This window comes from Alligator mississippiensis, chromosome 4, assembly GCF_030867095.1.
Source record: "Alligator mississippiensis isolate rAllMis1 chromosome 4, rAllMis1, whole genome shotgun sequence".
Classification (NCBI taxonomy): domain Eukaryota; kingdom Metazoa; phylum Chordata; order Crocodylia; family Alligatoridae; genus Alligator; species Alligator mississippiensis.
In genome coordinates this window covers 56,915,307-56,939,975 of record NC_081827.1, presented here as the reverse complement: position 1 = coordinate 56,939,975, position 24,669 = coordinate 56,915,307, and the positions used below count along the sequence as shown (strand labels likewise).

Genomic DNA, 24,669 nt, shown 5'->3' with positions numbered 1-24,669 from the left:
AATGTAAGTATGTTACTGCAATTGTGCTACATGCAAATTTTATTAACAATCAAAGCATACTCCATCGTTATGGGGCTTCAACATCTTCAGTAATATGCTTGAGATGTTCCCTTGATTGCCGGTGGCCTTGTTACTGCTGAACTAAATGCTCTTAGGTCATTTAGTCCAATTCCATTCCATTGCTGGAATGGTTCCTGTTGTACCATATGCCAGGATTTTTTCCAAAGGCAAAGAGCATCTACTATTTCCCTTGGGAGGCAACTTGATAACTGAATAGTTCTTACTACCAGAGTGGTTTTGCTTGGTATGATAATCTGAATATGTCCTGATGTAGACAGCATGTAGTGGGGGCATGTGCCCCCCCCCCCGAGATTGGCTGCCGCCAAAGCCACTGCCGGCTTCTGCAGGCAGTTGCCACTCACCACCCACCTCCCCCTCACTACTGATGCAGCCACCGGTGTCTCTGGGCAGTCCCTGCCTGCCACTGCTGCCTACAAATGGTGTCCTCCCCAGTCTCAGGAGGTACGAGTTGTTCATGTTCCCTAGCATATTTCATCCCTATTCTAGTTCATTATGCTTATTTCTATGAGCCCCTCAATGAGCCCCTCAATTTTCTTCTAGGTTGGCGGATCTCCTCTGGCAGGCTTTAAACTAGGCTCGTCGGGGGGAGGGGAAGATGAGGGCGGGGGAAGCTGTGGACCACCAAACCATGTGGCACCCACAAGGACAGCCCAGCCTGAAGAAGGAGAACATTGGGAACCCGCAAGCCATGGGGCGGCCAGCATCACAGCACAGGTAAGCAACAAGAAGGTAAGAAATAAGGGGCCCCTTGGGATTTGGAGCAGGGGGCAGCAAAGGCACCAGTCGCAGGGCTCAAGTGCCTATACACTAATGCTAGGAGCATGGGGAACAAGCAGGATGAACTAGCGCTCCTGCTTGCAGAAAACACCTATGACTTAGTAGGGCTAACGGAAACCTGGTGGGATTCGTCCCACAACTGGGCGGTACATATTGAGGGTTATAGGCTGTACAGAAAGGACAGGGTGGGGAAGAAAGGGGGAGGGGTTGCGCTCAATGTCAATGAGCACTATACATCGACCCTCATCAAGACGGAATCAAAGGATGAGGAAGTAGCAGGATTGTGGGTTAGGTTACATGGGGGGCAAGGAGAAAGGGATATGGTGGTAGGGGTCTGTTACAGACCCCCACACCAAGGGGAAGAACTAGATTTGGGGCTCCTGAGGCAGCTCTCGGAGACCATAAAAGCTAAAGAGGCGGTAGTCATGGGGGACCTAAACTACCCAGACATCTGCTGGGAGACGCAGACGGCAAAGTCCCACCGTTCACGCAGGTTTCTAACCTGTGTACAGGACCTCCACCTGACACAGGAGGTACACGGTCCCACTAGGGGGAAAGCCATACTGGATCTGGTATTGGCAACGGGGGATGACATGGTAGGGGACCTACAGATCGGTAGCCATCTGGGGGACAGTGATCACCTAATAATAGAATTCTTCATAAGACGTCGAGTGAGTAAGGTAACTAGTAGGGTGAAAGTGCTAGACTTTAGGAAAGCTGATTTCAATGAACTCAGGCAATTAGTCAAGGACACACTGCAGAGTAGGAGTTTTGAAGAGATGGGAGCCCAAGAAGGGTGGCTGTACCTTTAGGAAATGATCCTTCGGGCACAGAGGGAGATGATCCCGATGCGAGGAAAAAGAGGGAAAGGGGCCAGGAGGCTTCCCTGGCTGACCAAAGAAATCCAGGGCAGCCTACGGGCCAAAAGGGGAGCACATAAAAAGTGGAAACAGGGAGAGATCACCAAAGACGAATATACCTCCTCTGCTCGCGCTTGTAGGGACGCAGTTAGACAGGCCAAAGCTACCATGGAGCTGAGGATGGCATCCCAAGTAAAGGACAACAAGAAATTGTTCTTTAGATATATAGGGAGTAAAAGGAAGGCCCAGGGAGGAATAGGACCCCTGCTAAATGGGCAGCAGCAATTGGTGACGGACAGGGGGGACAAGGCTGAACTCCTCAATGAGTTCTTTGCCTCAGTGTTCCTAAAAGAGGGGCACGACAAGTCTCTCACTGGGATTGTAGAGAGGCAGCAGCAAGGCGCCAGACTACCATGCATAGACCCTGAAATGGTGCAGAGTCTCTTGGAAGATCTGGATGCCTTTAAGTCGGCAGGCCCAGATGAGCTCTATCCAAGGGTACTGAAGGCACTGGCCGACATCACTGCACGGCCACTGGTGGGAATATTTGAACGCTCGTGGCGCATGGGCCAAGTCCCAGAGGACTGGAAAAGGGCCAATGTGGTCCTCATTTTCAAGAAGGGGAGGAAGGAGGACCCGGGCAACTATAGGCCAGTCAGTCTCAACTCCATGCTTGGCAAAGTCTTTGAAAAAATTATCAAGGCTCACATATGCGAGAGCCCGGCAGGACAAATTATGCTGAGGGGAAACCAGCACGGGTTCGTAGCAGGCAGATCGTGCCTGACTAATCTAGTCTCTTTTTATGACCAGGTTACGAAACACCTGGGCACAGGAGGAGGGGTGGATGTCGTATACTTAGACTTCAGGAAGGCCTTTGATACAGTATCCCACCCCATACTGCTGAACAAGTTAAGAGGCTGTGACTTGGATGACTACACAGTTCGGTGGGTGGCGAATTGGCTAGAGGGTCGCACCCAGAGAGTCGTGGTGGATGGGTCGGTTTCGACCTGGAAGGGTGTGGGCAGTGGGGTCCCGCAGGTCTCGGTCCTTGGACCAATACTCTTTAATGTCTTCATCAGCGACTTGGACGAGGGAGTGAAGTGTACTCTGTCCAAGTTTGCAGATGACACAAAGCTATGGGGAGAAGTGGACATGCCAGAGGGCAGGGAACAGCTGCAAGCAGACCTGGACAGGTTGGACAAGTGGGCAGAAAACAACAGGATGCAGTTCAACAAGGAGAAATGCAAAGGGCTGCACCGAGGGAGGAAAAATGTCCAGCATACCTACTGCCTAGGAAATGACCTGCTTGGTGCCACGGAAGTGGAAAGGGATCTTGGAGTCCTAGTAGACTCCAAGATGAACATGAGTCGGCAGTGTGACGAAGCCATCAGAAAAGCCAATGGCACTTTATCGTGCATCAGCAGATGCATGACGAATAGATCCAAAGAGGTGATACTTCCCCTCTATCGGGCGCTGGTCAGACTGCAGCTGGAGTACTGCGTGCAATTTTCGGCACCGCACTTCAAGAAGGATGCGGATAACCTGGAGAGGGTCCAGAGAAGGGCCACTCGTATGGTTAAGGGCTTACAGACCAAGCCCTATGAGGAGAGACTAGGGCTCCTGGACCTCTTCAGCCTCCGCAAGAGAAGGTTGAGAGGTGACCTTGTGGCTGCCTATAAGTTCATCATGGAGGCACAGAAGGGAATTGGTGAGGTATTATTCACCAAGGCGCCCCCGGGGGTCACAAGAAATAATGGCCACAAGCTAGCAGAGAGCAGATTTAGATTGGACATTAGGAAGAACTTCTTCACAGTTCAAGTGGCCAAGGTCTGGAACGGGCTCCCAAGGGAGGTGGTGCTCTCCCCTACCCTGGGGGTCTTCAAGAGGAGGTTGGATATGCATCTAGCTGGGGTCATCTAGACCCAGCACTCTTTCCTGCCTATGCAGGGGGTTGGACTCGATGATCTATTGAGGTCCCTTCCGACCCTAACATCTATGAATCTATGAATCTATGAAAGCCTACAGGATTTCTCTTCCCTTTTGGTGTTTACAATCTATATAATATTAGCTATGTTATGGTCATAATATAAAATTGGTTGCATTTCTCTAAATTTCTAATTTTACAATTCTACCAATAAAAGCAAGCGAGTGTGCTTTGCAAGATGTGTTATTTGTGAAAAACATGTTACTTATTGCCCTTAGCTCAATTAGTCTCTAAGAAATTTTTGGAAGCTAAGTGTCAGGGTTGGGAAAGGATGACCATCCTAGGCCTCTTAACAATATAGTCTTACCACTGTAGAGGTCCTAATTGTACAAGGGTCTCAGGACCACATGGTGATCCTGGCTCTTGTCACACCCATTAGAATAGTGCATACTGGGATGGAGCTCCTATTTATAGATGGGGTGAGTAAATGGGGATTTGGCTGTAGCCAGACGTACACGCCCTATAGAGCTGTTAGCATTACAGGCAATGTTCAGTGCTCCCTGGCACTTATAGTTCAGTGCTTTCCTGTGCTGGAACAAGGAAAAGAGGTTCTTTGTGCCATCTACCCCATTTAGTGGCTTGGAAAGGCATAATTTTGAACTTGCTTAGTATTTCCACCTATATAATTGCTGAGTTATTTTGACAGGGGCTAAGTCACAAGCCAACAACCACCAAGGTTCCTTTTCTTCTATTATTTGAAAGTTGGTGTTACTGTACATTTGCTTTTCTCCACCTTTCCAGAGCAATACCTTCTATAGCTCCTATAGACATGCGGGAAGCATGCTCTGATGCACTGGAAATCCAGCGCGTTGGGGCTGACTTGATTAACCGAGTCTGCTGGAGCACAGAAATTGATGCACTCCGGCAGCCTTCTGCATTATGTATATCAGTGTTCCCAAGTGTGCCTGTGCCTAAAAATGAAGGTGGGGCGCTTTGAAATCAAACACGTTTGATAAGCTTTAGTTTAAAGTGCACTGCCACCATTTTTTCAGCGCAGGGATGCTGATAGATGTGACATGCGGGAACTTTTAATTAGTGAGGCTTGCTAATTAAAGCATCCCAGAGCACGTGTAAAAAAGCCCATGCTGTTTACTCGTGTAAACACATTTGAATTCAGAGACCTATATTATTTTGCTATTATCATTTAGCCTCTTGACAGACATTAATTTAATTTTGCTACTGGGATTGAATTTATTTTATCCTAGATCTCAAAAATCCCATGTCCTGCCATGCCATGGATGCATGGCAGGATGAGAAATGTGGGGAGCTGGGATTTTTGGGATCTGGTATGATTAACATGTTAATTGTGTCATAAAAATGTAACATCTAACAGGGTCTTAAATAGTCTAAGCTAAATAGTCATAACTAAAGTTTCCAGTGTTTGTTATTACTCCCTACAATTCATTTTTATTTTTAGCAGTAAACTATTTTTCCTAAAAGAAATACATCAGGACTTTGCTAGGAAACATGGAAGAGTGCTACAAAGGTGTTAAATTGGTTAAAAAAAAAAAAGACATGGAACTATTATTTGCCTTACACAGCTTTCACTGGACCATAGCAATTTATTAAATCATCCATATAAATACAAAAACAATCATTCTTTTGCTGGAGCAGCTGTTAAAGATGATATCCTAAAGTACACTTCTTGGATGACAAGGATTGGTATTAATCACATTAGATAGTTAAGTGTTGTTAGTGTGAATCCTTAATTATCATAAGAAACAAAAGGGTCTATTTTATCTTTCTCTGTCTGTGTGGGCAATTTGTGTGCAAAGTTCCCATTAGTGGCTAATGGGAATTATAAGCATAAATCTGCTGTAAAGTATGCTGGGAAGAGAATAGTGTGTGAAGTGTGAGAATGTGGCCTTGTTATCTGGTCCAACCTCTTGGCTCATTGCTCTTATTTCAATACCCATAGTTCTGTTTTGGCAAAGCAGATTCTGTACTGTCGGATGAAAAATTTGTGCAATTCTCTACACTTCTCCTTTGGATTTCTGGCTGCAAATAGTATGGCATGATTTAGAGTTTTTTGGCTATCTGATTGGCTATACTGTGTTAAGATAATTTATGATCTTATTCTCCATCAACGTTTACCTTTTTCTAACGTTTGTTTCCATTATGCAGAGAAAATGTAATTATTTTCACTACAATTCTATAAATTGCAGAATTTGAAATAATTACAACAAGGACTAAGAAAATGATTTTAGTTGAATGTCAAAGAGGTTTTCTTTAATTATTCATATGATTGCTTTAATGTCTAAAGTGGAATAAGACAGCATGGAATAATTAATTTGCTGTGTGTGTGTGTGTGTGTGTGTGTGTGTGTGTGTGTACTAGTTTGAACAAGCTTGAAAATTTAACCAAACTAATTATTCTTCTATGATATTATGATTAAATATACCAGTTGTGCTATTCAGAATAATAAATTTTAGCACCATCTGTTAACAAATAAAAACTAATTAACTTAGAATAAATTAATGCAATTATAAAAACTTTTTAAACTGCAGAAATATCAACCTATTGATCTCCAATAGAAAGAGGAACAACATCCAAACTCCACCTATGTGCCCACAGGGGTTCACTCCACTGGGCATACTCAGAGCACACCTAACGTACCCCAAAAGCACTGAGGATAGTGTAAAGCTCACTATTATTTTCTCCAAAAAATACAGCTGGAGGAGAAGGTAGCAATGCCTACCTCAGGTGTAAAGTCCTAGAATACTTGTCTAGGAAGGGAGAGCTCTAGATTCTAAGTCTAACTCAAGATTCAAACCAGAAGACTGCCCTAAACACTAGGCTACAGAATAGGAAAGGACTCTGGACTTTGGGCAGAGAGGTCTAAATGCCAAAGGGGACAGTAGTTCAAGACATATTTTGTAGTGTTTCCTTTAGTTAGCTCTTGGCAGTAGGGCTGTGCGAAATTTCGCTGCCAATTTTGTTTTGATGCTGTTTCAACTCGTTTTGAGGTCAAAACAGCAAAATCGAAATGAAACAAAACAGATGCAGTTGAACCAGCCTCAAAACAAAATGAGGCAAGTCAAGACATTTCACCATTTCGACGCTGTTTTGATGTTTCACTGAACCTATCTCCTTGCGCCTGAAACGAGCTTCCAGGAGTTTGTGACCATTACTCTTAGTTTTCCCCAAGGGTGCCCTCGTGCAGTCTCCCCAAACCCCCTGCACCTATCTCCTTGAAACCTATCAGGCTTTGTGGCCTCAGCAGGGGCTAGCATGCCTGCAGTTTTGATCCTGCTTTGGCTTAACACATGACATGAGTCTTGCTTTCAAGATTTTGGGGTGCAGTTTCTCCAACCCCTCCTGTACCTATCTCCTTAAAACCTTCATGGCCTCAGAAGGGGCTACAATTCCTGCAAGGTTCATCCAAATCAGTGCAGAAATGACAAAGTTATAGTCTGTTTCACCCTTCCCCATTATAGCCTATGGGCGAAACGTCGAAACAGTTTTGCCGTTTTGACCCTGGTTCGATGAAACGGAACTGAACAGCTGTTTCGAATCAAAACAAAATTCAAAATGGAATGCTGTTCTGTTGAAACGTCAAAATGCTGGTCAAAAGGGAACGCTACCATTTCGCACAGCCCTACTGGGCATCTGCCCACCCAGCATCCAGCCTCTACAGAGGCCTACAGAGGTGCCTCGGTAACTACCTTTTCTTTACAAAAAGCCTAGGCATTTAACTCCCTTTTTTTAATCATCCTGTTGGAGGCAGGGAGCTAAATGTTAAATGTGGAAGGCTAAGATAAAGAAATCTAAGAGACAGGATTTTGCTCTTTGCCACTAACTACCCTAGACAAATGTACATGGTTTTAAAACTGTGTTCTTTTCTTTAGCTTTCCTTAACAAGGTGTAACGATTCCCTTCTGAATGCCCATGTCAATCAGGTTGCATTGATTAGGATGACACAAATGTTTCTTTTAGATGACAATGCCATATATCAGGCAACAAATATGGAAAGATAATTTTTTCAAACAACAAAATGCTCCTTCGCATTGCTATCCTGCACATCAAGGGCACAATTCTGCAGTTTTTCATCCAGGTATACTCTCACATTCAAGTGAAAGACAGTTTTGCACAAGAGATGGAACCTTCCATGCTGAAGGTGTGTGCTATTCATTGGTAAGTTCTAAGCCCCAACAGACCTGATCCAGCTCCTCCTGCTTAACTGGCAGGATCAGGCCCTTGCACTTAATCTTATTACCCCATCTTTACTTACCATCTTGTGCTGAATAAATAACAGCAGTGAGGCTGAAAGGCCCATCCCCTTTGTTGTTAAATGCTTTCACTTTTACTTGATACTTTGTTGAGGGGGGCATGGATTCATCCTTGTGGACATATCGGTCAATATCGGGATTGGTCACTGTAACTCTTCTCCACTCCTTTGCCCCAAATGGCTTGAATGCTACTACATAACCAAAATTATTGCCAAAATGGTACTCTCTTGGTAAAGGCTGCAGAGGCAAAAAACTAAGGATTAATTTACAGTTAAATGAATTAATGTATGATTAATGAGAAATTAAACAATAAACCAAACAGACAAATACAAAGTGTAAGAATCTTGCCTTGAAATTATATTCTCTAGTATACATAAATCCTCTTCCAAAGCACACCGTCTTCTTTACTCGTTACATCTACATTTGTAAGATTCAAACTTAGCTTTTATTTTTTATCCAAAACTATAGAAATGAATGCCAGTATAGTTCTAAAACTACAATCAGCTGTAACCAGCAAAAGATGCCTTTTTAAGACATGTTAAATAATAATGAGTATATAATAAAAGCACTGCATTTATATGCTGTGTGATAAAAGAGAGAGAGTAGGGAGAAGAAGAATGAGAACAGAATGCGAGTAATAAAGGCTCCATTTCTGTAAAAAAAACAAACAACCCCCAAAAACATACTCACCTTTATTTCACAAGTATATTCTGGATTTATTTCCCATACTCAGTAGTACTGGCATATTGACAATTAGAGCAGATAACCTATCCAACTACATGTACATCAGTTACCAGAGATTCAGTCTCTAGGAATTTCAGGTTCCTCATTCTGCAAATTTAAAGCCATCAATATTACAGTTCCAGAAAGGACTTCACTCAAATCATGCAGCAACGATGCTACCAAATGAGGTATAGTTCTTATAGAAAATTATCCTAGACCAGTGGTTTTGACTATTTTAGACTCAAGACACCCTTCATTAGATTCAAAGCACCCTTTGTAAAATGCCAGCTCTTTGCTTTGACTATGTAAAAATAATAAAGCAATTCTTCTTTGCAAAGAACTCAGAAAGCACACAACAGGTCAGAGTTTTTAAAACTATGGATTTCTATTTGAAATTTCTGGGTTTATACTGAGACTCATGTCCAGGTGTTTGCCTACCTGAGAGTGCTAATAATGCTCAGCACCCTGCAACACCTTTCAAAGGATTTCATTGCACCCCAGGAGGACATTTTACCACAGTTTAGAATCACTGGTCTAAAGCCACCCTCTGAGGATTTTAAATGGAAAATTTCAGCCACCCTAGTTGAACAGTTTGGGGTTTGTTACCATCGGCAGAGTCCTTCTGTAACTGCTCAGCAGCAGATGTGTGATGGACTCAGAAGCTAAGTGCAGCTATTTGGGGAGGGTAGGGGGTGGTTAGGGGGCAGTTAGATCATGTTAAAAATAGCCACCCAATCTAAGGTAAGTCAGGATGGGAGGGATAGCAGGATAGGGCTGGAGGGACTGGGGGAGGTGAGCAGGATGCCGGGGGGGGGGGGGAATTGGGGGTCCATGGGAGGATAGGGGTGCAGGCAGTGTCTGAGGGGGGGTGGAAAGGCAGGCAATGTCTGGAGGAGTGATCACAGGGGCAGGCATGATCCACATGGGGGTTGCTAGATTCTGAGAGGTTGTAGCAGGGGCCTCATGGGGTCCACAGAGGGCTGGAGCAGGACCAGAAGCTATTTTTAGCCTCGCCTCCCAAGCTCCAGTGAATCTACCTCCCTCCCGCCTCTCCCCCGCCAATATTTACTTGCTCAGCTCACAGCAGTGGTGAATGCTGATAAAACTGGCAGTACCAGGAGCAGCTTGTGGGATGTGAGGTTCTGCAGGGACTGGCTGGTCCACGGGGGAAGGGATGGGGGAGGGCTAAAAATAGCCTGGTGACAGGGGGGGCAGTTAGGAAAAGCACAGCCCTGGAACTGGGGCCAGGCTTTCTCAACCCTGGGGCTGTGCAGGTAACTGTACAGAAGTTCCATTCACTGGTCTAACCTAGATCAATTAAGTTTGAGTGTGCACTGATCCAGGTCCATCTTAGATTGGGTTCTGCTATTTTTAGACCAGTCTGTGCATAGAACTTCTCTACAGTTATGCATTTAGATTGATTTCTAATCACTGAGATTGGGTCTAAGTGTAAAGTCAGAACCTGGACGAACTAAACTAGATCAGGTGGCCATTTTTAACTCTATCTAACCTCACCCTAACCCCTGCAAATATCTGAACTTACTTAAAAGCTGTATCAGCCACTTTTTTAGAGGCTGAACAGAAGTGCCTGTCTGTGACAATAGCCTACTTATACCAGCTTTTCCTTTTCCCCAAACCCAACAGAGCTCCTGTTGAATGAAATACCTATGAGGTTTATCTGAGGATTATGGACCCTGCACAACTGTAAGAGGGGTGGCAATGTTTTATGCTTTTGCTGGTTACTCTAGGGTGCTTGTACATGTGATGAAAATTGCCCATTTTTGTGGTTTAATTGTGTCACACTTTATACGTAAGGGGGGGGTCCTATCATTTAAAGGAGTTTGTTATGTTGCAAACTAAACTTAGTTTACAATGTAGCTACCTGTAACATTGCAGTCTTTAACTTGACAGCTCCCCCATCAGCCATGGGAGAGGCAGGCTAAAGGCAGAGGTAGTAAGGGGCCCAATCTTTTTTTCTTTTTTTTTTTTTGCGGAGACTGCCTGCCTCTCCCATGGCCAGGGGGTAAGCTGCCAGTGAGCTGAGCAGCCCCTGAACTGTGGGGAGATGGGACCAGTCCTTCCCTCCACAGTGGTGGCACCCCCTGGAGCCACCCGGCTGGCTTGCTGTGGGCCAGGTGCTGCCCCTGCTCAGGGAACAGTTGGAATGGGCTCAGTGCTGCCTCCAAGCTGGGACAGCCCCCGGAACAATAGAAGCCTACCCAGACAGTCCCAAGGGGGGGGGGAGCACTGCCACTGTAGATGGAAGGACCTCCCCACACACACACACACCTTAGGGCCCACTAGCAGCTTGCCCCCCCTGCTGCAGGCAGGCTATGTGAAAAAAAAAAAATGGCTCTGGCCCCTTATTTTTTTTCTGGTGGAGCCTGCCCTCATGAGCTGCTGGTGGGCTGAGCAGCACCTAAGTTGTGGGGGGCCCTAGTCCTTTCCTCTACAGTGGCAGTGCCCCCTGGGCTGCCCAGGTGGGCAGCTAGTGGGCTGCTGCCCCAGCTTGGAGGCAGCACCTGCCATATCCAACTCTTCCCGAAGCCTGTCGGGGCTTCCAGCATGTCATGTATCACCCTCACCACCTTCTTTGGCCATCAGCACACCCAGCCACCTTCCTGCTGCCTCCTTATACTGCCCCAGGTGGTCCCAAGTGGAAACAACAGTACATGCAGTGCTGGAAGCCCCAGTGGGCTCAGGGAAGAGTTGGATCTGGTGGATGCTGCCTCCAAACTAGGGCAGCCCCTGGCCTGCTGGTAGCCTGCCTGGGTGGCTCTAGGGAGGGGTGCTGCCATTGCAGAGGGAAGGACCAGGACTCCTGCTGCTCAGGGGCTGCTCAATCCACCGGCAGCTTGTGTGGGCAGGCTCTGCCAGAGTGGGGTGGGGGAGGGAGTGGCACAGGGTCTGATCCTTTTTTTTTCCCCCCATGGACCCTGCCTGCAGCTGGGGGCTGAGCTGCCAATGGGTCCTGGTCCTTCAAAGTATTTAAGGTAGACTAGACTATCAGTTGGGACCTGTAGCTAGCCATGTTAGTCTGAAGTCAGACCCTTTAGAGACTAATCCATTCAAAAAGGCACTATCTTTTATAAGTGATAGCCTAGTTCATCAGAGTATATTAATGAACCTACATAGAGAAGGGGTACTACATAGAAAGGAATAATTTAAATACAAATGATGTGGGAAGGATTGGGTGAAGAGACATTGCTAAGAGAAGCCAAGGTGAGCTGAAGAGATCAAAATGGATAAAAAAACCCCCCAGCTAACCCACTGCAGAACATGAGGATTGTAAAAGCTAGTCCACATAATGGGATAACAATCCTGAGTCTCTGTGGAGGCCACACTTACATTTAAATGACCTTATTCTTTCCTATTTAGTACCACTGCTCTCTGCAAGTCCATTCATGGCATCAGAAAAATAGATTGTATCACTAAAGAAAAAACCCTGCTTCTCACATCTTAGATGGGAAAAAATTGCTTGTCTGGCTCTGTCCCAGCTGAAAAAACTCCACATGGTGTATACAGGTGTCCAACTTAGGGTTCTGGATTCCCCTTTAGGTGCTAGGTGCCTAAAAGGTAGGTGCTAGACTTTCAGACACCTAAATTCTCTTTTGGACTCAACATTTTACTTTTTCTTTCCTTTTCCCCTAAGTGCTTTGTACCTTTGGAGGAAAGGATAAATAACATTTTGTTTGGAAGAAGCTGTTTCTGAGTAGCTTTAATAAATAAGATAATCACAAAACTTTAGAGGAGCAAGGAGACTTGCAGGTACCAAACTCAGATGCCTGCCAAACGTAGGTACAAACTTGTAGGTGCCTGTCTCACTGAGCATGGGCAAGTATTGACTTCTACTGCTGCAAATGTATTGGAAAACTTCTTGAGAGGGAGCAAACAAGCATTCCAGCCTGCAGATGCTACCTCTCCCCTGTTCATGTCTTCCCCAGACTGAAGTCATAGTGGTTTGGGGGAGGCTGGGAGAGCAGCAGCATGTGGGTTCCTGCCAAATATGGAGAAGTCCAGCTGCAAAGAAATGCCTCTGTCTGGGAAAATGTAGGGGAAGCTGCAGCCAGACTCCTTCTGTGCTCTGGATTAGTCTAGCTGCTACTCTTCTCCAAGTCTTCCCCAGACTGGAGTCCTCTCTCTGGGGAAGGCATAGTGGAACCTGCTGCCTGACTACTGATCACAGAGGGTGAAACAGACAGGATTCATTTGAGCAAGAGAAACTCTTTTTTGGGGGGGAGGGTGGGAGGGGAGAAGGGGGAGGAGGAATCTTCCAGGTGTCAAGGTGGACAATCATTTCCATGGATGGAGCATGTTTCCTCCATGAGACACTGAATGAAGTCTGTATGTTAGCAATTTCTACCAGGAGAGAAGCAATTCACCTTCTAGAAACATATTGCCTGTTATGGTTGAAAAAAAAGAAGCTGACACCACACAGTAAGCTTCACAATGGCCAGACAGAAGGAGTTCAGCCACAGTGAGCTCCAGAAAGCCAGGCTTGTCAATGAAGACCTGCTCTCAAGACAGCTGTGATTTTTTCCTTGTATACGTGTAACTGCCATATATATAAACACAGCTGTAAATAGCTGGCTACCATGTAATATCCACTAAATACAGTTCTCATAGGAGAATGGAAAAGAGAGATAGCCAAAGTTCCCTTGAAAAGTAATGGGGAAAAGTATTGGCTCCCTATCTTTGCACTTCTTTTCAAAACAAGACTCTAAGGAGCTTTGATCACGCCCCTGAAGGTCTCATTCAAACTGAGTTTATGAATCATAGTAAAAGCTATCTGTCTTGGCAGCAGAATGTCAACCTGATGCACGTTCTGTTCTCCTGCTCTGAATTAAAAAAATATTGGAATGGCACTACAAACGCCTGCACGTTTTTGAGAACCAAGATGCACTCTTACATGAATCTTTCCTGTGTCAGCTGAGTCTAGTAAATTTAATCTGGTATGAAAACATCCCTGATAGGCATGCTAATGAGAAATTGGGATACCCCTGAGAAAGAAATATTTAAAATCCTATTTTTGCTTATTCTGACTGATTAAATGAGCTACTCATTGAAAAACAGATGGAAAAATTGACATTAACTATGAGAAATAATTGGAATATAAATCTATTTATGGCTGTAGGAATAAAATGTTCTTGTACTTCAGATCTTGCATTAGTCACTATCCTCCTGGTTATAATTTTTAAATTTAGTCACAGCTGTCAATTAGCCAAGCCTCCCTGATGCCAACACTGCCATAAATATAAGTTTTTACATGCAGCTTAAGATATATGTTTGTGATTTGTTAATGCTTCTATGAGACAAGAGTTGTCCATAATTTTAAATGAATCCGTGTCTTGCTCAGTAATGCACTGGAGTGTTTGTATTTGATTTTTTTCTCTTCAGAGAGTAGACAGACAAAGGGAAGTTATAAGCAATGGTATAGTTTCAAACCTAATATTAATGCGACTGAGAAAGATGAATTAATAGAACGATTAATTTGCATTATTTAAAACAGTATTACTGACCTATAACTGGAGTTTCTAAGATGCACTTTCCACATGCACATACTTAATGTTGGTTGTTCATGCCCTAAGCCCTTGATCAGACACTTTTGGCCTTAAAATTCCCTATAGGGTGCATTATAGTCCTGGCTGCTTTTCATGTTCTTTTGCCAAGGGGATAAACACTAGTGCACACTTTCTGCTTCTTAATTTTATCTTGAACAAAGAGTCCAGAGAAGGAAAAAGAGGGGAAGGAGTCAGGGACATCACAACTCAAAGAATTTCATTTACTGACAACCAGAGATCCAAGTTTTCTGTTTCCCATGGAAAAACAGAGAAAACCTCATATTTTACTTATTACTGGGGGCAAACACAAATTTCTCATTTTACTGGAGAAACCCTCAGATTTTGTAGTTTTGCAAACAGCTCTCTGCAGGCTGGCTGAGTTCTAGCCTGCAAGGGACTGGGAGGGAGTGGGAAGAGGGCGATCAGGCAGGGGGCACCATATGCATGTGTATGCACATGGCCTCCAGGTACCCTGAAGAGCAGCTCTCATGAGTAAGTGGAGGGGTGGGGATTGAGGCCCTCATAGGGAGTGAAGGAGAAGGACAGAACCGGAGCTAAGGTTGGGCCTGTTACCCAGCCAGGTGGTGCATGGGGCTGCCCGGGGCTGCAATGCGTGGCTGAAGGGCCCTGGTGGGGAGCAGGATGGGGCCATGGGCAGCTCATCCAGGAGGCGGGGTTGGCTCCCTGCCACTGTGCACACTCTTGGTGGGGTAGGGGGGAGCCCAAGCCTGCAGCAGACAACCCACACATGCCTCCAGCCCTGCTTCATGCACAGATCTGAGAGGCATGGGTCCCCCCTCTCCTCCCAGGAGTGTGCATAGCAGCAGCGAGCCAGCACGCCCTTGCCCAAGCCTGCAGCAGGAATTGTGGAGCCAAGATCCACTTTACTGCCAGAGGCAGGGGGCTGTGGACCTGGAAACCTTGCCCCATAGCTCTGTCAGCTGGGGGTTCCCTCAGGCAGGGCAGGAGGTGGTAGGGGACTGGGGGCAGCTGGCAAGGAGCACCAGCAGGGCTGGGGGGCGGCATTTTGGGGGAGTGAGGGGCACCAGCAGGGCCGGGGGGTCGTGGGGGTAGGGAGTGAAGGGCACTAGGAGGGCCAGGGGGCTCTGGGGAGTAGTGAAGGGCACCAGCAGGGCCTGGGTGGTGGGAGGCTGTAAGGGGGAGTGAGGGGCCTTTGATTTTAATAATGGATTTGGGGGGTTTTATTAGAAAATTTGTGATTTTTTTTATTGGAAAAACCAGGATCCCTTCTGATAATTTGTTTTTCTCCTTTAAGTAATCATATGAATCTCATTGTCATTGACTCCAAGGCAGTGACACACATTCACAGAGGTGGGTCTCAGAGCTCTGAGGTAAACAGCTTCTGGAGATTTACCTTTCTGAATAATGCTTATTATGTGAAGGCTTCACCAATGGCTAATGCTTAGTAAAGCTATGTACTGAGCCCCAGGTGACCACTCTGACCACTCTGTAAATGTTATGTAGAGTGGCTATGGAAGTGGTCTGAACTCTGGTAGGGAGGCCTCACTCTGGCAATCTCATATCACAGCTTTACATTACCTAACATCTAGTTAGTGGGAAACAAAGGAGAACTTGTTTTTGAAGATGGTGCCGGATGCCAAAGTGGAGAGAATATCCAATACTGGATCACCTAACACAGAAAGCATTGGCTCCGATGGAATGATAGCATCCGATGGTGCTGAGGTAAGAGCAGATCTCTGAGTAGAGGATGGCAGTATTGAGGGCCAAGTTGCCAATGACCTTTCTACTGACTTAAATATATTTAGCTCAGGACAGCAAGGCAGGTGCCACAGTGTCAGCCAACGTCACTGGGGTCCATCATGTCATTCTGAATTGATGCAGCTTATAGAGTACACAGCACCAGAAGTGTCATACAGTAATACTAAGAGTACAGTAATACTGACCATCAACTGGATACCTGAACATGGCTATTAGGGAACAGGCAAGGTCTGAGGGAGTGGCTCAAGGTGAGGCCATTGTCAGAAAGAACATACCCTGTACAGGAGAGATCATGCCAAGAAAAGGAGTGAGAGTGTAGTTCTCTATGTGAAGGAGAGCTACACGTCTCTACAAGCTGAGATTGGCACCCAAGGAGGATGACTGGAGACCCTTTGGGTTAGAATACAAAGGGAACATAGTCAAGGGGATACAATGGTAGGAGTCTACTGCAGACCTCCAAACCAGGAACAAGTGCTTGATCAAGAATTCACCAGGGAACTGGCTGAGGCTGCACACTCTTGGTGCATGGTCATCATGGGAGACTGCAGCTACCTGAACATCTCATGGGATGAGCACTCGGCCAAATCTGATCAGTCACAAAGCTTCCTTACATGCATGGATGAGCTCTACCTATCCCAAGAAGCTTATGGGCTGACAAGAGGCAAGGCTCTGCTGGACCTGGTACTGTCCAAAGGGCATCTAATCAGTGACCTAAGAACTGAAGGGAACTTGGGTGACAGTGACCATAAGTTGATCACTTTCACTATCCATCACAAAGCTGGCAAAGTCAGCCAGCAATGCAGTAATCCTTATCTTTAGGAAACCTGACTTTCATAAGCTCAGGAGGCTTGTTCTTGAGGCCGTAAAAGGCCATGATTTCACAGGGAGGGGAGTTCAGGATAAGTAGTTGCTCCTTAAGGAAGCGACACTAGAAGCACAAGAGGAGTCCATCCCCATCTATAGGAAAGGTGGTAAAAGTGCTCAACAACCCCCTTGGCTCAACAGGGAACTCATGGACCTCCTACATCTAAAAAGAGAGGCATATAATGGATGGAGGACAGGAAAAAACCACTAAGGAGGAGTATATTGCACTGGTCCATACCTGCAAGGAGTGAACTAGAAAAGTCAGGGCTGCAACTGAACTCCATCTGGCTGCATGAATAAAGGACAATAACAAGTCCTTTGGATATGTGGGGAGTCAAAAGAAAAACAAGAGCAACACTTAACCCCCGCTAAACCAGGTGGGGCAGATGGCTACTGACACCCAGGAAAAAGCCAATCTGCTTAATGATTACTTTGCTTCGGTTTTTCACCAGCCCAAAGGGGCCACCCTGCCTAACAAGATGTGGGATGACCAGGGTGAGGATGAATATATGCCCACCATTGGTGTGGATCTTGTAAGGGAGAATTTTGAGAGGAATTTTAAATCAGCTGGTCTGGATAGGTTGTACCCAAGAGTGCTAAAGGAACTGGCAGACATCATAGCTCAGCCACTGGTGAGGATATTCAAGAACTCGTGGTGCTTGGGCAAAGTACCTGAAGATTGGAAGAGGGCCAATGTGGTGCCCATCTTCAAGAAAGGGAGAAAAGAAGACCCAGGGAACTACAGGCCAATCAGTTTGACCTCAATCCCTGGGAGTATTTTGGAAAAAAATATCAAAATATTTTATAATAAAACCATTCTTGACAGGCTAGCGGAAGATAACATTCTGAGGGATAGCTAGCACAGGTTTGTTGCAGGTAGGTCTTGCTTGATCAATCTCATTTCCTTCTATGACCAGGTGACATATCACCTGGACAAAAGGGAAGGAGTTGATGTCATATATTTGGACTTTAAAAAGCCTTTGACCTGGTGAATCAGGCCAACCTCAATAAGTTTGCAAGGTGGGTAGGTGAAAACCTGATGGCATTCAATAAGGAGAAATGCAAGGTGCTCCACCATAGGAATAAAAACCCGTATCACAGTTATAAGCTCAGCAATGCTACACTTGCTAGCACCATGACCGAAAGAGACTTGGGGGTCATAATTGACCACAAGACGAATAAAAGCCACCAATACGATACTGCAGCTGGTAATGTGAACAAAACTCTGGCTTGCATCTACCAATGCATCTTGAGCAAGACCCAGGATGTCATCCTCCCGCTGTATTCGGCCTTAGTGAGGCTGCAGCTAGAGTACTGCATCCAATTCTAGGCTCCACAATTTAGGAAGGATCTGAAGAAGCTTGAAAGAGTCCAGAGGAAAGCCACACACATGATCAGAAGACAGGAGAACAGGCCTTATGAAGAGAGGCTGTGAGCTATGGGACTCTTCAGCCTGGAGAAGTGCAGGCTCAGGGGTGACTTGGTGGCAGCCCATAAGGGGTGTGCATCAGGATCTGGGGAAACACCTGTTCACTACAGCACCCCAGGGAATGACAAGGTCCAACGGTCACAAACTCCTGCAAGACCATTTTAGGCTGGACATAAGGAAAAACTTCTTTACTGTCTGAGCCCCCAAGGCCTGAAACAGGCTCCCCCCAGAGGTGGTGCAAGCACCTACTCTGGACACTTTCAAGAAACATTTGGATGCTTACTTTTCTGGGACCCTTTGACCCTAGCTGACTTCCTGCCCCTTGGGCAGGGGGCTGGACCCAATGATATTACAAGGTCCCTTCCAGTCCTAATGTCTATGAAATCTATGAAACATTAAAATAAAACACATGAAAAATAGCTGTCAAGAAAATGAGGAATGATGATTTAATAAAGCCGTGACACAAAATGGCCATGCCTCACAGTGTGGAAAAGTGGATGGGTGTGTATGTGAAAAGACACTAAAGCTTTCACATGTTCTAAGTTCTTCTCTTTCTGGACCAATGAAGCAGAACATAAAAAGTAAAATAAAAATAAATGTAAATAAAATAGCCAAGCACCTAAGTGAAATCTATCTAGGTATATGTAGGCTGTAAGGAAACGAGCAGATGCAACATGCTCTTTCCAGGCAGTTGAGAGGAACTGAGCAGCAGGAAGTATGAAAGTCCCATTACCCCAGTGGCCTGGGGGCAAATGATCAGGATAGGATCACACCCATAGTAAGAATGTGTACACGCACAATTACTCAAGGGAAAACATTTTTCTCCAAGGCCAAATGTCTATAGAATAAAAGGCACATCAGCTACAAATAAAAGACCCGTCTCTGTGTGTGCTAGTTCAAGAACTTGAAGGAATATATTACTGCAGTACAGTACTGCATCTGGTCTAACAGGGCCTTCTGCTTTGCAGAGTTAATCAGCTAAGTCAAGTACAGACATTAAAAAAGCCCCAGGCTAAATCAATTCAGACTTTTCAGGTTAGTCCAAACTGCATAGAATGAACCAAGAAGCAAGTGAACAGACATTCATGTTTGAAAACGGAAAGGCAGCCAGATCCCTGCAGTAGCCCATACCACTAGCTGGGGGCAGACAGAGCATGCCTCCCAGTTTGCTGGCCACTGCCAAAGGCACTGGAATGAAGCCTAAAAGGCCTTATCCTTGATTGGCTGCCTGACACATGCCCCCAAACTCTTGCACTCCTTCCTCCGCAGGGAGGCGGGGAACAGTCCCTTTAGCCCGAGGCTGCCTAGGTCCCCCAGCCTCAGAGGATGTTCCCTGCTCCAGGCAGTCTTCCCCAGCTCTGGCCCTGGTGCAGAGAAAGGTTTCCCTCAACTTGTTACCAGACTTAATATTAGACTTTAGGGTGGGGGGAATATCACCCCACCACTGGCTCCCAACTGGGGACTGCCCTGTACAGGTTGGGGGCGTGGGATGATGGGGATAGCCTAAAGTGGGGGCTTTACTTCCCATACCTGCCTGGAGCTGCGGTTGATTCCCCTAGCCATGCCCGCCTGATCCTGGCTTAGGCAGGGGAGTGGGGGAAGTGGGCCGGTCTGCTGTGGAGAGAGGGAAGGGGAGGAAGGAGCCCCTTCCAGGCTTTTTTTCCAGCTATCCTCTGAAGCAGAGAGGGGGAGGGGCATGGCCAGGCCCCAGCCTAGCCTGGCACACTGAGGCAGAGAGGTGGGGAGGAGGGTTTAAACCCCTGCCTGGCCCACACTGGACCCTAGCCAGAGTCTTTTTGGCAGGGGGGAAACAGCACCTCCCAGGCTTTTTCCCCACTCCATAGAGAGTAGGGGAAAAACTTGGGCAGGTCTATTTCCCCCTGGCCAGGAAGACCCCAGCTGAATCTGGTGCCAAATTTTCTCCTTTACCCACTTCTCAGACAACTGGAGCAATGATAGTGCTCAGGCTACAGAGCAGAGGGGCAGGGCCAACTGCTGGAGCAGACAGTGTAACCCATGGCTGCAAAGCATCCTGGGATACTGGAGGACTGTGAGTTAACTGGAACCAGGAGATGGTCTGGGACAGAAGTTCCATAAACCAGTTTGACCTAAATCAGTTAAGGCTGGTACTACACCCAACCAGGTGTATCTTAAAAAGGTTTCAGACATTTTGAAAGTAGTTTATGGGTACTGAACTTCTGTTCTGTTACAGGTTTAAACTAGTTTCTTGTCACTTAAACCAATTTATGTGCGACTTCTGTCTCTAGCCCTAAGGTACATCACTGCAGAGATGTGGCTATACTGCTTCTGGTTCCAGAGTTAGTTTGGGTTATCTCTGAACAGCATTGCCTTGAATTAAATAAACATATCCTCCTGTTCCATGAAACTCAACTATTTTAGATGTAAATGACACTGTGGAAGACTGAGAAAATACTGTGTCTGAAATAACTCTTTTCTAAATTTGTGGCTGATTACACTTGTCATGTTTGAGAGACATACACCTTCCAAAGCAGTATAACAATCCTAAAATGCAGCAGTGCAAAACAATAGCAAATAACATATTTATTTAAACCCATATTTTCATACAGAGAGATCCATGCTACAGCAGTAAGGTATATGTCGCAGGGCACCTCAGTGCCTGCTCCTAGGGAGTAGAAGCTGCCAGGGAGAGAGAGCCCTGGCAGAACATAACAAGCACAGCTGCAGGTTGCCAGGGCAACTAATGTGTGTTAGCTGCCTGTAGGGGGCAGGGCCTGGCCCTTATAAAGCCCAGGGCTGAGGCCAGGCTGGCAGTTCCCTGCCAGGAGCCAGAGGGGCAGGAGCTCCTGCAGTTAGGGTGGAGGACAAGCTTAACAGCAAGTATAGCTCGTGAGAGCTCCAGAGCAATGATATTGGGTTATAGCCAGGAGGCTCATGTTATTATGGCCCAGTGCCTTATGTATGAGTTATAGCCAGGAGGCTCGAGTTTATGTTTAGGCTTTGACATTACACCGGTGGTTTGGGTGAGGCTATAGGGGTGGAGGAGGCCTCATAGGGACCCACAGGGAGTGGGGCCCTAGCGCCAGCGAGGGCGCAGTATTCTCAGGGGGAACCTCAGTGGTATGGGAACCCTGGCACCAGTGAAGGTGTAGCGCCAGTGAGGGCACAGCTTGCGGGGCATAGACCCCAGCCCCAGAGAGGGGTGGCTTTGAGAAGCCCCAGTGCGGGCACGATGAGCCCCAGAGAGGGGGCAGTGTTATTAGGAAGCCCAGGATGGGCACAGCAAGCCCTAGAGAGGGGGCAATATTATTAGGAAGCCCAGTGCGGGCGCGGTGAGCCTCCGAAGAAGGGCTAAGGCTGCAGCAAACCCCAAAGCAGGGTAGAGTGCTGCGGTTGCCCCGGTGAGAGGGGGTAGTGGCACGGTGGCCCTGGGAGAAGGGGTAGCAGCGCGGTGGGCCCGAGAATCAGGCAGCGTTGCTGAGAAGTCCCCAGAGTGGGCGCAGAGCCCCAGTTGGGGGACTGTATTTTAGAAGCCCAGCATGGGCGTAGCAGTCCCCAGGAGGGGGTGTTATTGCGAAGGCCCCAGAGAGGGGTGACATTGCAGAGAGGCCCCAAGTGGGCTCGGAGAGCCCCAGAGAGGGGCGACATTGCAGAGAGGCCCCGAGTGGGCTCGGAGAGCCCCAGAGAGGGCAGTATAGAGGGGAAGCCCCAGAGAGCGGGCAAGAGTACGTAGAGGAGGCCCAAGAGACGGGCAGTATATATATAGAGAGACATACCAGCATCTATCCCATCAGCGAGGCTTGGGGTGTGGTATTAGAGGTTGGTAGGAGCCACGCGTAGCCCATAAGGCTAGGGTGCCCGGGGAGCACCCATCACACCGGGAGACCCCCAGGGGGTCCGGGAACACACAGGGACAGAGGTCCCAGCTATCCGTGCCCAGGGAGTCGTAAGGCAGCCTCCCAACATATACTAAACAGCAAAGACGTGGCGGGCGAGAATAGAGGGTGCCCTTGGGCTGAATTGGCATGGAGAGAGGGCCTTAAGGAGATCACGGCCCTCCTATAGGACCCAGCCGTGACAGTGTGTATATATATGCTTTCAGGATTCTATTGTTTTTTTCTTGATTCATCCAAAATAAGTCATTCCTACTGGAGGTTCATATAGTATGTCCTAAAACAAACCATCCCCAAAGAGATGCAAATAATATATTGTCCACTTTACTGATTAAAAATAGGAAGATGAAAGGAGGGGTGAACAGAAGCAAGACAACTTTTCTGTGTGTTTTTAAACACATAATTTATGGCCTTTGTTTCTAGAGAGAAACACCTATAACTCTTTCACTATTTACTTAATAAGGTCTTTCCACTCTTTTCATTCTGTAGTTTCTCTACTATATTCTTCTTAATCCCCCAAATTTTTCTTTTATCATGTGTATATACCATCTTTGCTACACACCTTCCTCTGGAGTCTTTCCTGCTCCATTTTATTTCATCTTCCCAATTTTTTGCCTCCTTGCTCTCTTACAGATTTTTCCCAACAAGTAGAATTCTCTGAAGTATTACTTCAGCCACAGAAGGAAAACAGTAATAATATGGACTCCTGTAGAAGATGTTCTAATGACAATGTCACAGAAGGTATTTTTTCTAAAATGTGTTCAATTTGCAAAAGCTTTTGTTTATCATGAGTATTTTCTAGCAATCAGTCATGCTCATACTTTTGCAGGTAGGTTCATGACCAATTATGTTCTCCCTCTCTCTCTCATTATAAGTTCATTATAAGCTCATTATAAAATCAAAAGTTTCACTGTACAAGATTCCCATGAAGTAAGTTCCATGGGCAGACAATGCAATGGTTCCTTTGTTTTGTAATGATTACTGATCATGAAAGTACAATACATTGTCTTAAATGAGAAGAGCACTTAATTAAGATTTAACACGTCTAGCAATGTACTTTTTAAAAACAGTCAAGTCATGCTTCCTGTTTGGGTTGTGGAGTCCAAAATAAGTATGACACCTGATCTGAGGTAAATTTTAAATCTAAATACAAATGCTAACTTGGAGATGCCATTAAATCTGCCTGGTATCACAGACTGCACTTCCATGTTTCATCAATAAAAAATCCAGAAAATAAGGAGGTACACACAGCCATAATTTCTAATAAATAAATAAATATGCATTCTCACCCATCCTTGTATATTTCAAGAGAAAAGATGTAAACATACACATTATGAACCCAATCCTGTATGCAGGGAAGTTAATGGCAAGATTTCCACTGACTTCACTGGGAGCAGGATCAAATCCAATGTAGTATGTAATGCATGCTTCTTCATTGTAATACCTACCACCCATGTTATTGTCAGCTCTCGATTGCTTCCACCCCCTCCTCCAACGTCAGAAGGAGCCACATTAGGAGCTAGAATAATAGAAAATACAAGAAACTTTTTCTCTTACTTCAGACTCATTCAGTAAAGAAATCATTATTTAGTTTTCTTTTTTACTAGCAGTGCCAGTGCACCTATATGGCCCAGAAAATTACAATAATGACAGCCTATAATAACTGTGAGAGTCTGCGGTCCTGCCAAGAATAATGTATAGCTATTGCCACAGGAAAAGTGCCAGTTCCAGCTATGGCTGACAATAAATATTTCTTCATTTTACCCATGTCCTCTTTATTTTTTTAATTTGATACTAAAAACCTGAGCATATCCCTTATAGATGTTAGGAGAAAGGCATTGCATTATTTGTATCTTTGATCAATCTGTAGCCATGAAGGACTTGTGCATAACATCTGCAAAGACTTATCCACATGTTTAACTTTATGAACTGGGAATAGACCCACCATTTTCAGTGGACCTACCCAAAGCATAAAGAGCTAGGCAGACATGGTTCTTTGCAGAATTGTGAGGTAATCCTAGGATAACACACAGCATATCCAAAACTACTATTGATTTGAATGGGTGGAGAATCAGGATATCTGGTTTTGATACTCAAAGGAAATGTATCATTGTATTGTACTTGTTACAGTTAGAAATCTGTACATTTAATTGAATTACTGCACAATACAGTGGTAAAACAGGATTTTGCAAACACTTCTGCTATAATTATTTTCTATATATTTTCACTTCTCTCTGATGCTGACATCTCTCAAATTCTATGAAAGATAGTCGGAGGTTAGAGGGTAAATATTATGTCTATCCTAAGGTGTACAGGCTCCTTCCTTACACATACTGGGTAAGGAAGTTTCCTTAAATTTATCTCTGCCACAATACATACAAAGCATTTGACAACAGCTAATGGAACTGATGTTCTAAGATCTTCCCTGTTATACAAGATTGAATCATTTAGTTGCTGCATACTATATTAGTGTATCCTTCTCTTGTTTCTCATTGTCCACATTGCACAGCTAAGCACTCAATAGTTAGGAAATGATAGTTAGGCATTTG

General features: G+C 45.6%; 1 protein-coding gene across 14 annotated transcripts in view; it reads right to left on the bottom strand.

Annotated features, from left to right (window-relative positions):
• The window catches only part of CNTN1 (contactin 1), a 470,483-nt gene that overhangs the window by 58,099 nt on the left and 387,715 nt on the right, over window positions 1–24,669 (bottom strand). For all 14 annotated transcript variants that reach the window (XM_059726013.1, XM_059726000.1, XM_059726001.1 and 11 more), the window contains 2 exons: window positions 23,569–23,639; window positions 7,934–8,168 (listed from right to left, as the gene is read on the bottom strand). In XM_059726013.1, coding sequence (XP_059581996.1) covers window positions 7,934–8,168; window positions 23,569–23,639 — 306 coding nt within the window. The remainder of the gene's footprint in view (window positions 1–7,933; window positions 8,169–23,568; window positions 23,640–24,669) is intronic.